The 17,236-nt window shown below is 39.0% G+C and overlaps 1 protein-coding gene across 2 annotated transcripts in view; it reads left to right on the forward strand.

The window, feature by feature from the left end:
* The window catches only part of NELL1 (NEL-like 1 (chicken)), a 293,636-nt gene that overhangs the window by 71,584 nt on the left and 204,816 nt on the right, over nt 1-17,236 (forward strand). For both annotated transcript variants that reach the window (XM_010563709.1, XM_010563710.1), the window contains 3 exons: nt 507-609; nt 4,086-4,159; nt 10,889-10,988. In XM_010563709.1, coding sequence (XP_010562011.1) covers nt 507-609; nt 4,086-4,159; nt 10,889-10,988 — 277 coding nt within the window. The remainder of the gene's footprint in view (nt 1-506; nt 610-4,085; nt 4,160-10,888; nt 10,989-17,236) is intronic.

The raw sequence follows: 17,236 nt of genomic DNA on the forward strand, positions 1-17,236 counted from the left end.
TCATAGAAGCTTAGTTGCATCTTGCATGGTAACAACATGCAGATTCTGTTTTTGGTGTTTATCACTCTGAAAAACCAAGGAACAGAAGAGAATTAGTATGTAAATCTTGTCTTGTTGAAATTATTTGATAAATATCTGAAGAGAGTCTTTGTTTGCTCAAGAAAATAGAAAACTGATTGTTAGAAATCTCAGAGATGATTGGCACAGCCTACAGAAAGCGGTGCTTATGTTCTTCTAAAGATGGGCTTATGTTTTCCGCTTAATGCACTTTGCTCAGGGAAAGTGGGGTAAAAACAGTAATACGTATCAAAATGGGGTGGTTCACCTCCACATGCATTTTGATTCAAGTTTGTGGTTGGATAGGATTAAATTTGTTACTGAAGGATGGATCTGTAATCCACAAGGCTATTTTCATTTACGTAAACAGTTTTTGGTCCTCTGCGTTTTGTATGAAATACTAATGACAGCAGTCATAGTTGAATTTTGTCTTAAAAACCTTTGCTTAGAGTGGAGTTGTGGAGTGCCGAAGGATGTCTTGTCCCCCTCTCGATTGTCCTCCTGATGCTCTCCCAGTGCATGTGGAAAGCCAGTGCTGCAAAATATGCAAGGGTAAGTACATCACACATACCTGTTGGTTTCACCCTCTTTTTAAGCAGAGTTAAACTTGTCCTGAAAGCAGACATGTTTTATAATGACTTTCATAGGTCCTGGTAATTTGGGTAACGTGAATCACAGTGGCAAACTTGATTTAAGAAGAAAAATAATTGCTGAGAAATGAACAAGCATTGCAAATTTCTCAGATTCCCTTTTTACCTGTTGTCAGTGTAAAATGATTCATCTGCTTGTTTGGGGCTGGGAAGCCTTACTTGGCTTCAGCTTGTATCTCCTGTTGATGTTGAGGACCATCAAGCCTGTGGTCTGAACTTTCTGTACTGATGAGTAATAAATTGAACTGTTATCTGTTATCTTTTTGCCTATCTTTTAGTTTGGGTTGGAAGGCTGTTTTTTAAAAGAAACATGACAGAATCTCAGACCCTGGTTAGTATCACTGTGTGGAGTGATAGTTTGCTGTAATTAATTTCAAAATAAATCTATGAGAAGAAAGAAAAAAATAGAATTAAATTTTTTGATCAGTGTTATTGTCAGCTTTCAGTTCCTTCTGGAAATGAAAGCCATAAGTAATATTCCTGGAAGGAATATTCAGTATTTGTTGCCTTAATAGTAGTACAAAGGACAAAGACAATTTATATATGGAAGTTTTAGCTGAATACTGATGCTAGTCTTATCTTGAGAAGCACAAATTATCTTCCCCGCCCCCCCGCTCCGGTCTTGGAGACTAGTAAACTTCATGCATGAGTTTTTCAATAATTCATTAAGACAGGGATGTTGAATTATTTTAAGATTTATTAGGAAAATAATAACACTTCTTTTAGTATTCTGTCACCCTTCCTCAGTCATTGAATTCATTAGTCCCATGCACAAATGTCCTTTAGCTGTGATCTTGCACTTGCTCTTGTTTACTCATGTTATCTTATTTCTCTCAGCTATGTGTCGGCGTGAGTATTCTGCTTATTGAAAGATGTTTATGAACAGAGCACTCAGGTTGTAAAGTGGCCACACTGGCCAGTATTTTTGTTCTCAAAATATTTTTGCTTGTAACATTGAAAGTCTAGAAAGTTCTTTCACGAAACTGGATGCTTCTCTTGACACCACTCCTTTGCTGACATGCATGTATGCACAACGGTCAAAATCTGACACAAAGGAATTGTAAGGCACAAAATCGTAGATTCAGCGTATATCCCCATGAGTAAACTGTGTTCCTGTTATTTGTAATGGAAAGATGAACAATCAAACTTGCCTTTTGTCAGTGATTGGCACAAACTTGACTCGTTATTCTGACAAGAACTCAGCATGTCAGTCAATGGGAAGAGATGTATGGAAGTTGATTGAAATTGATTGTAAATGCCAGCTCCTTGACAGAATGATGTGCTAGGGCCGCAGTTAGTCACTTTTGGGTAGATAGTAGTAATTGCGGAGGCTTTCCGAAGAGCTGCACTGCAGGTGTTAATTTCTCTGTGCTTTTCCTATTTAGCTCTGATAGAATCATCAGCTGTAATTTACCGTCTCTAAGGATTATTGAATGGCTGGATTATTGAACAGTTTCCTGTCTTAGCTGAGGGTTAACGAACAAAGTAGCTCTAATGTCTGATATGTTAAGGGTTTTAAAAATGAGGCGGTTCTGTTTTGATCCCTGCCATCTTGTGTTAGCCTTTCAACTAATATTTGACAAAAGACTATAATTTTATTTAAAATCTCATCATTTTTCTGAGTTGTGCATTAACTTGCTTTCTGGTGTGTCCATTCTTTTGTTGAAAGCAGTCATATCAAGAGAATAGGCAAGAAAGAAAAAGGAAATTTCTCTAATTCTAATCTTTCCTCCAAAATAGTTACTGGGATTCCTAATTTAAATGAAGCTTCCTGATCTGAAGTTTTCTTCGTAAGTGAGATCACAACAGCTCTGGCATAAAAAGTAGGGCAATGTTAGAAAAATGAAGAAAACTAGGATACCAAAAGGAAGAAGCTTGTTTTTTTAAATGCATCGTTGAGGATGAAAACTGAGTTATTCTGAAAATCTTGTGTTCTTGTTTTATGGTTGGTTGGTTGGTTTGTTTGTTTTTTTAAAGAAATGCACATTTTCAAGAGTGTAAGCTTGAACAAGAAGTCCTTAGGAACAATTTTATGTCTGGAAACTTATGCAGATTGATCTAGTAGTCCTTTATGTTTAAAATTTGGGAATCAAACTGGCTATGACAGTTGCTGCTGTGGAGTACTCCTATTGGTATCACCTGTAAGGGGTACACATGTGTACCTGTAAGTGCTTGGTTCCCTTACCTTGGTATTCAGGAGAGAAACTGAGGCAAACCAGTGATAGATTGTGACTTTTTTTGAGAACTGAGTACTTTGAACACTTCCACTTTCAATGTGCATGTGCCTTCACTCAGGAAACTTCTAAAGCTTTGTTCAATTGCAACATAGGATTCGTACCTTTTGGCTCTCCTTTCAGTGTCATAGGTCAGACTGTTACTGGTCAAGTGTTGAGAGAGCTGAAACACCGCAACAAGAAGTTATTTTATCAGTGTTTAGCATTGATCTTGTTAGTAATGTGGAGTGCCTTTATGATGGATACTTGATTTGTGTAAGATCATAATAGTCCGACTCTTCTCTTTAATTAATGGATTTACTGTCCTCCTCTGGAATTGAAATTTAGACATCTAGTTCCAAGAGGACTGCGATAGTTATGGTAATACTTGACCGAGCCGTATGCTACTGTGGTCCTGCTGGAGGTCACCTTCTTATTCACGGTGGCAGTAGTCCTAAGCTAAGCTAGTTGACTTTGCCTTGAAACGAATGCGGAGTGCTCACGTGTTCTAGTCTGTTGATTTGGTTGTGGAGCTGGTTATCTTCTGCAGAAGGATCAAAACTTCAGAATTTTTTTTGTAGGAGCTTTCAGTTTCCTGGGAAATCTGCTTATTTCATGTGTGCTTTAAGAATGTTTTTCTGAAACAGATTTTTACAGTTTGTTGTTTCAGTACAGTCAGTCACTGCATCTAATCCCTTTTTTAAGTGCTCCAGCAAGTTGAAGAGTTCACCTTTGTGCCCATAAAAAATGTGAAGGTTTAATTGATATCTGTGCTTATATTATTCTCTTGATGAACAGTATGCTAATAAATGTCTCCAGTTCTTGTAGTGGATCATGAAGACCTCTAGTAACACAAACACTGTAGCTGATCTACAGAATGTCAGTAACGAAAGTATTTTCTATCAAATACTAATGAATTTGGTCCGGTACGTATTGTCTGATGCTACTTTCTCTTAAAATGAATTTATCGTTAGCTACTTTGCTTGTAACTATATACAATAGTGACGACTGATGAGAGCAAAACGCATCATATTCTTAACATATAGTTTTTCAGCATATGTGAAACTGGTTTTACTTTTGTGTTATACCTTGCATTTGTTTACTACTTAAATATGGATTTAATTTATTTGTTTTTAATCTCCCTCCTTCTCCTCTCAAATTACAGCAAAGTGTATCTATGGAGGCAAAGTGCTAGCAGAAGGTCAACGAGTATTATCCAAGAGCTGCAGGGAATGTCGAGTAAGTTTCAGTTGTGTAAACTTTTCCTGATGTTAAATATATGTGTGGTGTTGTAAAGTGACAATGATAAGTTAGTGCATTTCTTTAGGCTTCCTTCATGCAAATGTGACATCTGTTGTCTTGAAAAGGTGACATTAAAGTCAATGGAAGCCACAAATACGAAAACAAGGCAGGAACATGACCCTTGCAGGGTAATAAAAACATGGGCAAAGTGACTTGGAGGGACGTTTTCTCTTTTATCTCTGCTTTCATGAGCTCTGGAAAAAGGCAGCGGTGTCTTGAGCCAGTTACTAATTTCAGCCAAATTGCCAAAACTTGAAGCAACCTGGCTTATATTGTTTGAGTTACTTTAGCTTTTCCCTAGTATTATTTAAACTATATGTACCCCTGCTAATAATTGAGGTAAATTACTAAGTATTGGACTGGACTGGGGTCTTTTCTTGGCAAGTTCATAACACTTAGACAACTACAGTCAGTATTTAAGAATATAAGTAAACAGAGGCTGTGTTAGATAGGAACATTCAGGGAGTGTTAGTGGATGTAAGAGTGCTACATGGTGTGTAAGTGGGGCAGAAACCAGTTGTCAAGACTAGCCTTGGAAGAATAGAGTAGTAACAGATGATTATAAAAGGCCCGTTGCTCTGCTGAGACATGCATTTGTTGTGAGTATGCATGTGCTTTAAATATGATTTATCACTTCAGAAAGGCACAGCTATTTTAAACACATTAGCGCTCACATGTAATTTTCAAGTATTTTTGTCTTTACATCCTGTCGAATTTGTGGAGGGGGAAGGGCGATAAAGGGGAGGCTTACAAATGTTATTGACAGATCAGTATGCTAGAACAATTATGAAAAACATTTGGAAAAGATTACAACGCTCTGGTTATTGTTGTGCTTGTAGTTGAGTGTACAGAGTAGCAATTTTATGTTCACTAATGGAAACGGACAATAACTGGTTGCAGATGTTGTGAAAGCAGCTTGTTACGCGGAATTACTTTGCTGTTGTTTGTATTTAGCTGTATAGGGGTGCTCAACATTGTATATACAAATACGTGGGCAAGGTCGTTGCCTTGGAAGACAAAGGTGCCTGTTATTTATAATATGACATAGAATGTTTATTTTGGAGAGAAACCGCCTATATGAAATAAGGTGAGAACAGGAGGATTTTCACATTAAAGTGAAACCAGAGTGATCTGAATTATGTCTGTGGAACTTCTCTATGCTGTAAATAAGAGCGTTATAGTCATCGTTATGAGTATGATAATGCATTCATGAAGATTAAAAGCAAATACTGACCATCAAATAGCTGTCGTTTTAGAAATGACTAAAATAATAATGAAAAGAGCTTTTGCATTTCACTTATTGCTAAAGGCAGTTGATATGGCAATGCTAATTGCAGTAACGTCACAGTTTGTATTATTTACATCTTAATGGAGAGTATTTGAAACAGCATCTGTGAATGCAATACCATGAAAAAAATGGGTCCATGCCTCAAAAAAAAAAAAAAGTATTTCCATAGCTGTGTTTCAAGACGACATTAGACCTCACTGGCAAAGCTTGTCATTCTGACTTGGGAAAGTTTTTAAGTGGGTAAGTGGGTGCTTACCTCTGCTTCTATGAAGTGATGTGTCTCCAGACAGGAAGTTCATCCAATGTGTTTTCAGCATGACCTCTTGAAGCTCTAAGGAATACACCTACCTACTTTTTTACTGCCTCAATTGGGAACGCTCACTAGCTCAAGGATGAATGGTGATGAGTCAAACTGTGGCTGTAGTCATTGCCTTTCATCTCGTGCAGGCCTACTGGTGGACAAGGTGTTGTATGAATAAAGGAAGGGCTTTGTACTAGGGGAAGGACTATAAAAAATGTAATATGGTTTAATTTTCCAGACTTGAAAAACAGACATCAAGTTTGAAAAGCTGTTGATCCATGAAGGAATACAATAAAGGGTACACATCAACTGTCAATTAATTAGTGTTGATAAAGAGGACTTAAAAATCTTGGGGAGTAGCTCTTGTGTCTGTAGAGGAGGATGTATTTGTAGATGGGATAATGTAAAAAAAGATAAAGTTGAAACTTAACGTTTCAATTTTTATTTGAAGATAGATATTTTATTCTTTGCATAGGTACTGGGCCAAGCTTAAGAGGCTTTTAACTTTTGTATTTCTTCCATCTAACAAAAATCATAATAATACTGATGGATCTAGATAGATCAAAGATTTTCTTTATGAGGCTGTGAGCAGGGTTTTTTTTTTTTTTTTTTTTTACTTCTGAAAACTAATCCAGACTAAAAAAGTATTTATGATGCACATCCTCTTAACCATAAGCACAGATGTTACTGATGGACAGCCATTCCCGGCTGGAATCTTTCCCACAAACACTCTCTAGATTAATCTACGATGACAAAATGACAAATTTAGCATACAGGTTTTTCTAAGAATCACAGAATGGTTCAGGTTGGAAGGGACGTCTGGAGGTCATCTTGTCCAACACCCCTGCTTGAACAGGGCCACCTAGAGGCAGTTGCCCAGAACGTGCCCAGATGGCTTTTGAGTATCTCCAAGGATGGAGACTCCACAACCTCCCTGGGCAACCTGTGCTAGTGCTCGGTCACCCTTACACCGAGAAAGTGTTTCCTGATGTTCAGACGGACCCTCCTGTGTTTTGGTTTGTGCCCCTTGCCTCTGGTCTTGTCACTGGGCACCGCCGGAAAGAGCCTGGCTCTGTCCTCTTTGCACCCTCCCTTCAGGTATTTGTATGCATTGGTAAGATCTTCCCCGAGCCTTTTCTTCTCTAGGCTAAACAGTCCCAGCTCTCTCAGCCCTTCCTCCTTTGAGAGATGCTCCAGTCCCTTACTTATCTTTGTGGCCCATGGCTGGTCTCTCTCCAGTTGTTCCATCTCTCTCTTGTACTGGGGAGGCCAGAAGTGGACCCAGAACTCCAGGTGGGGCCTCACCAGCGCTGAGCAGAGGGCAAGGATCACCTCCCTTGACGTGCTAGCAATACTCTGCCTAACGCAGCCCAAGTAGCCTTTTTTGCCGCAAGGGTACGTGGCTGGCTCATCTTCAACTCGGTGTCTGCCAGGACCCCCAGATGCCTTTCTGCAAAGCTGCTTTCTAGCAGGGTCACCCCAGCACGCACTGGTGCGTGGGGTTGTTCCTCCCCAAGTGCAGGGCCTTGCGCTTCTCCTTGTTAGACCCCTTGCGGTTCCTGTCAGCCCATTTCTCCAGCCTGTTGAGGTCCCTCTAAAAAATGCAAGTGTGTTTGTGCTTTAGAAAAACTGCACCTTTCTGCATTCCGTAAGTGGTTATTTTGGTTTGTGGATTTCACCAATATGGTGATGTGGCTCGTTTGAACTCAGCGGAAAGAATTCTGTAACTTTTGTTGGACTGGGAGTTTACTGCCGCTCAGCTGACTTCTGGATTAATGCCCGTGAATGACATGATGCCTGTTCATGACTGGACGACGTGTTTGACAGCAAAGGGTAAAAGAATAAATTCCTTTTCATTAATGCTGGGAGCAGGCACTCAGAGAGTGCTGTACAAATGCTAGAAAGATGGACAGGGCTCCACTGACTTTCAGGAAGCTTGACTAAAGTTTTTCATAATGATAAGGAACAATGTGGTTCTTCGAGTGACAGCTAAGGACACAATTTGGAACTTTCTCCTGAAAGGCTGATCAATAACAGCTAAAACAAGGGGGGGGGGGGGGGGGCAAAACCCCCAAACAACAACAAAAACCCAAAGTAACCTTATCTGAAATCTTGCTATTATTTTCCAAAGCTGATCGTCTGAGATGAGCTGTTTGTGGTTCAGATTTTCACCACATGTCACTGATTAGGCTTATAGCCAATTCTTTTTTTATGTACTTATCTTGTAATTACAAGAAATTTAATTACCTTGTTGTAAACGTTTGACTCCAGATCTCATTCTTTGTGGACTGTATGTCACAGCTGGAGCTTGACCTGTTTATTCCAGAAGAATGTCTTTCTGACATCTATTTCTGTCCAGACTCTATGACTACATATGTGAATTGAGGATAAGAAGTCAGTAATTTTTCTAAGGCCGCCTGAAGCAATAATTCTGAAGTGTGAACTGTTCTTACTTATCTCAGTGGATAAAATCTGAAATCTAACAATGATAATTCTTACAATCGGATCTGTACTAGTGTATAACAAATTTATTGTAATCCAAAGAATACTCAACGTGGAAACATTTTAATTGTTTTAAAACTTACTTACAAATATGTTCAGCTTGTTTTCCCAAGATGCAAATTCTGCAGCAAATGGGAAACTGAGGGAAATAAAATCTTGCTGTCATTAAAGGAATGGAATTCTCAATTTGTGGGGTTTTTATCTCCCTGCGATTCACTAAAGAAGGTGTGAGCTTGGATTGAATTTGTCTTTAGATTTTTGACTCATCCTGACCACTGATTTGACTTTCATACGATTTCTTGATTTCTTGCCATCTTTTTGACTGGATTTATTGTCAGTCAATGCTTTTTGTCTATATGTTGACATACTGTACCCTCTCTGCTGCAGTTGTCTTGTCTGAGCTTGAATAGGCGATGAGTTATAGCCAGAGCGTTTCCAGCTGGTAGTTTGATAACATGATAGTAAATGACGGCTCAGTGTGTCTGGTTCTTTTATCACTTTTGCTGCTGCAGTTGCACAGGCAACCGTGGGGGATTCCTCCCTTTCACTTATGGAAGTGAGATCAGGAGGAGACCTAATACCTCCATTAACTTCACTGTTCTTGTGTGGGCACTTGCTTCAGTGGTGCATGCTGTATGTGGGGCTGTAGCGAGCTGCTTTTTTTTTTTTTTTTTTTAAGAAAAAAAAAAAAGAAAACCTGATGCCTGAGGGGTTTTTTTTTAATATTATTTTTCATGATGGCAACTGATGCAACTTGCCAGTAAAGACAGTTGGGAAGCAAGAAAAATAACTTGACCCTGCTTAGCCTTAATGTTGCAGTCTCAAGGGCAGTGACTAGCAATGATTGTAGAATGGTCAGTTTTGCATTCCCTAGGTCTGCTGCACTGCTCAGTTGTAAGTCCTACTAGCTGCCGGGCATCTTGTGCATCATTTGCACCTCGTAGACTCAGCAGGCATTTCTGCATTCATGACTCTGTAGGGCAGCTTGATGTTGTGAGAACTAATTCTGGAGCCTGAAGTGACATAGCTGAAGCAGCGTGGCATGGCTGGTAAGGGCTAATTACCAGCAAGGGTTTTACCTGTACTGGTTCTGGCACCTGAGCTAGTCTTTTGGCACGGTGTGGCACAGGGTCTTAAAGATGAGAAAGCAAGCTTCTGGCTAGCAAGCGTGTCCCTGTATAGGGGTGCTTCTTCGTACAGAGTAGACACACAGGTGTTGTCAATATCCTCTGTTCAAAGCTCCGTATCTGATCCCTCAGATGATGAGAATGGTGGCTTTAATATCATATTTTGTCTTTTTTTTTGGTATTGGATTTCCTCTGCTTTCTTAGCCCTAGGTGTGTTTAGATCATATTTTTAAACTTTTCTCTTCAATCATGATAGCTGGAAAATGTAATTTATTTCTTTGAAGAAAGCAGAAATTCTTGTTCCATCTTTTTGTTCCACCATCTAGGGCATCACGAAAAATATTTTGGAGGAGTAGGGACTAGATTCGTATTAAAAAGGTGTATTGGCAATATAGTAGGCTGCCTGCTTTCTTAGTGGAGTTTTACAGCCCTTTGGAAAATGGGATTACTCGGGTGCAGACGGTCGTGTGGGATAGTTATTGTAGCTCCTACTGAGCAAAAGTCCTGGTTGTTAATCTCTGCTCCCCTTGCCAGTTCGCAGGGATGGTGTAGCTGCAGAAGGGGTGCTGAAGAAGTAAGTTATGCCATGGGGAAGGCTGGAGAGGGATAAGGGAAAAGAGGAAGCTATTTTGGGACAAGATGTCAAGAAACAACTAACTGAAGAGCAAGACAGCTGTTTGCTCTAGAGATACGGTGAAGCTTATTTCCTGGATGGGAAGGAGACAGAGTAAAATTTGGTGTAAAATCTCTCCAGAAACGCTCTGTCTATTATTTTAGGAAATTTCTACCAGTAACTAGGCCTTCTATGCACAGTCTTACTCTAAATCTGCCAGAAATCAAAATCATAGAAATATCTTGACCTCAGTTTGCATTTTATACAGCAATTTCTATATGGATACCTCAAGGTGGGATTTCTGCTTTGCCATATCTTTGAAGGAGCTAGTTTTTGGAAATTAGGTGATCAGTAATTCTAAAGAACAGACACTTTTAATTGGACACAGAGAACAACACGTGATACTTGAAAATGTTGGTCTTCTATCTGCTGTGTTTGAGTTGAATAACTTATCAGTGAATTATGTAGAATATGAAATAAGAAGAGTAAAACTTGGACATGCGTGAAGCAGGAAGGCTGTCTGTAACAAAAATCTGGAGTGAGATTCTTTAATTCCTTCAAATACTTGGAAGGAAAACAACTGTACCTGGAGACAATGTATTTGGAAAAACTGTTACAGAATTTTGAGCTTAAGTGCCCTTCCCCTGTAGAAATGTCCAAGTAGATCACTTCAGTTTTCGTGTTACGGTATAAAGAATGAATTTAATTTGCTGCCTGCTAGTTTACCTGTGTAGTTACTAGAGACTACCAGAGTTACAGATAGAAAATTACGTGATTCTTGCCATAGCACGTGTTTTCATCAATGTAATTTTTAAAAATGTTGTTTATTTTTCAGAACGGAGTTTTAGTTAAAGTGACAGAGGCTTGTCCACCATTGAACTGCTCAGAAAAAGATCACGTTCTTCCAGAGAACCAATGTTGCAGTGTTTGTAGAGGTAAGCCAGACACTACGTGTGCTTGGAAGGAATGTAAGTTGCTGATTCACCGGGGGGGATACACTGGAAGGAGCAATTCCCTTTTAATGAGATATTAGGTACCTCTCTAAACCTGACTCTATAATTAGCCTTCACGTAAAACCAGTCTGTGATATTCCTTTGGGTAGAAGACTTACCAGATACAAAGCTGTAATTGCTCTGAATGAGAGAGGGGGAGGGAGAAAAGGAAGAGTTGGGGGAGAAAGGGCTCAGTATCTTTTAAGTATTCCTATTAGGAAGAATTTACGTTTGAAAAAGAGGTACTTTATGCTGCTTAAATTTGCCACTGCACTGAATGTACAGGGTTTTGGAAATGTGTTTTTAAGTTCTCTGTTTTAAAATCACAATAATGTTAAGGTTTTGGTATTTGGAGGTTTATTTAGATCTCGGCTGTCTCGGGACTCATTTATGAATTAAGCTGGACAGTTACAGAATAAAAATGAAAAAATAACCCTTGAGCCCAGAACCCCGTTTTTCCTCCTCACAGTGGGGTGTTGAGGTGCAGGTTCCTCTTGCTTGTTCCCTTTCAGCCCTGGTGAATCCTGGTTGCATGCTGGACCAGACTGAACAAACCATAGCTGAAATGTTAGTTGAGGCAATCCCCTTAAATGAGGAGAATGCAGATATCGCAAGGCTAGAGAACGAGAACAGGCTCTCTTCTTAAAGTGTGTTGTAATCAGTGAGCTCTTAGGTGAAAGGTGTTAGAATAATCATTCCCTGTGTACGTCTGTTTTGTACCTCTGTTCCACACCTCTCCCTTGGTGCTGAGTCTCAGCTGAGCTTAAGGGGAGCCTGGTCTCTCAGAGCAGGACTTGCGTGTCAGCCTGTAGTGATGCACCTCAGAAATTTCAAGCCAGAGGTGTGCCAAATGAGCATTAAGCATTTCCAGGCTTAGATGGTTATTTGGGCCCGCTGGACTACTTGTCTTGCCCGTATGTAGATTCCTCCAGCGTCGTCGTAGACGCCAATGAAGGGGCTCTGAATCTCTCCCTTAGCCAGTAAATATTAATTAATAAATATGCATAGTTAAATATTTACTAAGGCCTTGAACTTGCAAGCATATGCACGTGGTTGCAGGGGGCAGCACGTCTGAGCTATTTAAGCAAGCAGTAACTGTTGCTTCTTTGTCCCTCGATGTCTTAATGATACTGCTTAACAGATGGCCCAGTTTGATGTAGTGCAGTACTGAAAAAATTATCTTCATTACTTAAAAGCATTAGAAATCTGAAAGCTTCAAAGTTGATGAAAGATAAGTTCTGTAATTATTCAGTTCTGTCTTATTGTTAATGATAGGTACTCCTTTTAGATATTCATCCCCAAAGCGTCTGTATGTGAATACTTATGTATGAATATGTATACTGATGTGATGGTCTCTAGAAGCAAAGGAAGGAATTGTACTTTCACTTCCTGTGAATTCTGATACATGGTGCTTTCAAATTGATACATTAAACTTCCACTTCAATTCTGCTTTAGCCGACAGCTAAAACTCTACCACCTATTTTGTATTTCATCTTTGCTTTTTAAAATTCTTTGCAAATTATGCTTAAAGATATGATTAATTTTGTCAACTTTTACAAAGGCATAAATTGAAGTTAGCACTCCTAAACTGCTTTTTATATCTTGAAATAGAATATATGCTGCTTGACACTTCTGCTTCAGTTGCACGCAGCCCGAAGTGGTAGTATGTAATTTTATCATATGTAGAGTGCTGGTGTTAAAACCGGATGTTTATTAAGAATTCCATATTTGGTATGGGTTTTATCCTGCAAACAGATGCCCTCTGATATGGCAGGCAGGCCATAGTTTCTGGTCCTGCCCTGTGCCAACATGTCCTTTACTGGGAAAGGATAGAATGCTTCTCTGTTTTGCAATAATGACCTCTTTCAGAGTCTATATTCAACTTTTATTGTCCAAGCAACAGTAGTGAGGAAGAAAGATTGTAGTAAATATAGTCCTGAGTAATCAGAGCATTTATTGGAAGCCCACCCACATGGATCACTTGCACATCATGTGCAAATTTCACATTATATGTATGATGATACAGATAATTATTTGCATTAGCCCTTAGCTAGGCTTTTAGTTAGTCAACAGGATGATCAGTAAGCATTTACTAGTAATGTTAAATGAGAACAGTAATTCTATGTGAAGTTTATTAGTGCATAATAGTCACTGGTAGGTTCTGTTTTTGTATCAGTTTGTGCTTTCTTTAGTATCTAGTTGTGGAAACGGAAACCTTCTACTGAATTTTGTGTTCTGTAGAATTATAGAGTACCTCTGCTGAATTGGGCAAGGGTAGGAAGTTTGCAGCATGTGCTTTTCTGGCAGCAGCAAAGGAATTTCCGTTTAATGAAAGGATAAATGTGGGGGATCAACGGAAGGAAAAAAGCCACAGAGGAATACGGAAGCTTCATGATACTGTGGTATGAGACTGTACCCTCTTTGGGAATCTCTGTAATATCTACCACAATAATAGATAAGTGCCTAAAATAAAATAGGGTATGCAAGGAAAAAAATAAATCTGTGGTGTTTATGGTGATGGAAATTGTGAGTCAGCAAAGGACCAAGTTGAATACTATAATGTACACAGCTGGTGGGCTTCCTAGATAGTCATTATTGTTTGTAAATGGTTAGGAAAGTAAAGACAGCAAATAATACCTTTTCTTCCTCAGTTTTGCTACATGAGTTTATAGTAGGGCAAAAGCTAATACATTGTTAAAAGCCAATTTCTAGATTTCAGTAAAATGATTGTATAAGGTGTACAGCGGGGCAGGTGTAGTATGGAAGACCTCTGCTGTACAATGACGGCTTATTTTTGTGATTTGTTGTACCTGAATGCAAAAATGGGCCTCATCAGATCCGTATGTAGAATCTATCCTTGAATGTTATGTAGCGTGTACCTAGTTTTGCCCTTCATCTGTGTGCTTTAATATAAATGTCTGCTTAAACTGTGTGGCTACTTTTTATACTTTTCAGCAGGGCATTGTGGTATTATCAAGCTCTCTTCTAGGCTTACAGAAATTTTAGTTAATTTTAAAATCTTACAAAGAATCATTGTGTATAAAATAAATTTTTTACTACTTTTTTGAGAATCAGTCATTTTTCTTACAGCGTGCCTGCTACATTTTTTTATATCCCAGGGACAAATCTAATACAAAAAATAGTGTCATAAAAGTGTTTTATTGTTCCCTTTAGCTGTTTTTCTCCTTGCCAAAGACAGTGTATAATTTTGAAAGAGTGGCTTTTTCCTCTTTTGAATGACTGATTCAAATAAAGTTTCATGAGAGAATTTTTATGTTGTTATGCTCACAATTTTAGTATGTAAGAATAGCCTTAACAGCCCTAGCAGCTTCAGTCATGCTCTCCTTAGAAGAGAGTGTGTGAAGAAATAATGAAGTAGTGAGAGCTGTTTGGTTTCTGGAGAAAGTAATTTTTATTTGCTATCCTGTAATATGGTTTGGCTGATGGATTTAGATTGACTGCTGACACTGGTTAGCAGGAAGCAGAGAATCCTACTGGTGAGCTGAAGTGTGTGTTTTACAGCAGGGAACAGCATTTAAATCCAAAAATGGTGCTTCTGCCACCCTGACTTGTATTGCTTTGTTTTGCTTTAAGGAGGTTTTAATTTTTTCAATTAGAGAATGAGAAGGCTCTTCAGTTAGCATGTTTCTCCTCTCTCCCTGTCTGCCTGTGAAACTGAGTTTTGCTTTATCAGAAATCGAATGTTTCTCATTCATTGCTGTGAGGTATGAGTTATTTCAAGGTTTTAGTTTTATTAAGATTTAATGGAAGTTGATAAATATGAATTAGTTTATTTCTAAACATAGCTATAATGTTACTTCGGATTTAGAAGAGCTTTATATCTGGAAAAAAAAAAATCTTTATAAGCTTGTTAGGCTGTGCGGTACCGTTATTCTAATGCATGCAGATAAGCAGTATGTAATAAGGTCTGCATTGATATAGTAGCTGGAAAGAATTTACGAAGTTACTGTTTTATGTCAGACCACTGAGTTCTGGGACCACAATCTCTGAAGGCGTAAAAACTGCTGTTCAGGGTGCTTCATTGCTCATGACTCATTAAAAACTGATTCAGATTATGAAAGGGCATAATTGCTAGTGCAAATTTTATGACTCCTCCTATGAGCTGTCCCCCAGATTTACTTTATGCGTTTATGTAGTAACTGTGGGGTTAAATCATAACAATAGTAAAGATTTTGAGGTTGAAATTACCTTAGACCTTTTGAACATTGCTGATGCTATTAATGGAAGCATCGTCAGCGTTCTTGTTAGAAGCCTCTGAAATGTGAAACGTGGATTGCTGAAGGGTAGCTTCTTGAACAGCAAGAGAACAGGTGTGTTCCAGTTTTTGAAGTGAACAGCTAGGGATATTGTAAGAAGTACAGAAAGCATTACAGATGTTACAAGGAAACCCTCAGAAAAATGAGAGGCACGTTAGTGTTGCCCATAAAAAAAGTAGGAAGAGTTACGGGTATAAGATACATTGATTTCAGCTGTAGTCTTGAATGAGTTCTTGCATTAGTCAGTCAATAATTAAGCCAAATTGCCTAGTATGTTAGGTACTTAAAAACTGGATGACAGCACAAAACAGCTTACCATGCTGCTCTGGAAAAGTGGATTCTGGGAACTGGAACCTGAAGATGTTGAGAAGCTTGGAAAAATAAGAAAAGCAATGTTTGGATGTCCCAAAATGGAATAAATGTTTAATTTTAGATAACCTGACTTGGGACCGCTAAGGCCTAGCCAGTTGTGCAGTTCCCGGTGCTGCAGAAGTGATAGTTTTATGTCTGCTAGCTTGAAATCTGGTCTCTTTCATAATTGTCTTACTACATTTATTAATGGTCATTCCACAGTCGGAAGAAAGAAGTAGAAAGATACAAATATGTTCTTAAGAAAAATTGGAGCAAGCATTTCAGCAGCCTTGATAAAGGAAGAGTGTAATGTTATCAGAAACGTTTGGGGAAGGAACAGAGGTCATCAGGCCCATCAAAAATCTAAACACACTCTTCAATATTTAATTCCCCTGTTGGTAATACCTAATTGTATTTTGAATGTCTTGAATGACTTTGAAGGGCTGTTGTGCACATTTATGACCATGTGTGTGTATGTGTATGTGTGGGGAAGATGGTTTCTGACATCTGTTCTGAATGTGTTTATCTGTAATTTTAATTCATGCTCACTTGCCTTGTCATCTGTGTTGGCCTGAAATTAGTTTAGATTATCAAAACTATTTAAGATTTTGTGTGCTTCTGTCAAATCCACTCCAATTGCCTGCTTGCTCAGATGTGATGATTCTATTTTAAGCCATTTCTTATATTTAGAGAGGAGCTGACTGTGTCGGATAAGACTTTGCTGAATATTCTGAAGTCTCAGTAATTCGGTTATTTTTACCTGGGCAATCGGAATGCATGCCCTCTACTAGCTGCCACCCATGGTTGAGGTTCAGAGACCCCACTACGGTATCGATGGGTGGTTTTGCCATCTGTGTACGTATTTTAAAGGAACCCTATAATCCATTTCGCACCAAAGAATTACTAAAAATCAGATGTTTGCATTCTTTTCCATTCTGCTTGCTTGGGGATAAGTAATTGGTCCCATGAAAAGACTGGCCATGAATAGATTGATGTTTAAGTCAGTGCTTCGGTCTCTCCCTGTTTAATCAGGAATATAAGCATGGTTGTCACGGTCAGTGGGCCTGTGTGCATTCCTGACTGTTTTTCTGAATAAGAATGAATTAACATATTTACCTAAAGTAGGCATGGAATTGGGATTGTTAAATGTGAGAAGAACAGAGCTAGCTTATTTCTTCATGTTGTAGTCCAAATATGAGGTGGCCTTTATTTACCAGAAGGGCAGGAAAAGCACTCAGGCCCAATATAAACTAAGATAGAGTAGATAGCATTTTAGTCCTTTCTTGCCTCCAAAACCCCAGCTGGGGAGAATGCAGACCACGGTCTAAGAAAGGCAAGAACCACACTTCCTCGGTATGCACCTCTTAGCTCTTTTGAAGTGCTAAATGTGCATCTTCACTGCAAAAGAAAAGTACTTGGAAAAGCTCTCTGATCCAATCGATGGCATGCCTACTCTGACAGAGGCACAGTGAACCCTTACTCTCCTATACCATCAAGTATCTCTCCCCTCCCCCCCCCCCCCCCTCGCGTGTCCCCTTCCATCAACACCTTTTTTTAAAATCT

The sequence above is a fragment of the Haliaeetus leucocephalus genome, unplaced genomic scaffold, assembly GCF_000737465.1.
Source record: "Haliaeetus leucocephalus isolate CR32 unplaced genomic scaffold, Haliaeetus_leucocephalus-4.0 Scaffold173, whole genome shotgun sequence".
NCBI classification, from domain to species: domain Eukaryota; kingdom Metazoa; phylum Chordata; class Aves; order Accipitriformes; family Accipitridae; genus Haliaeetus; species Haliaeetus leucocephalus.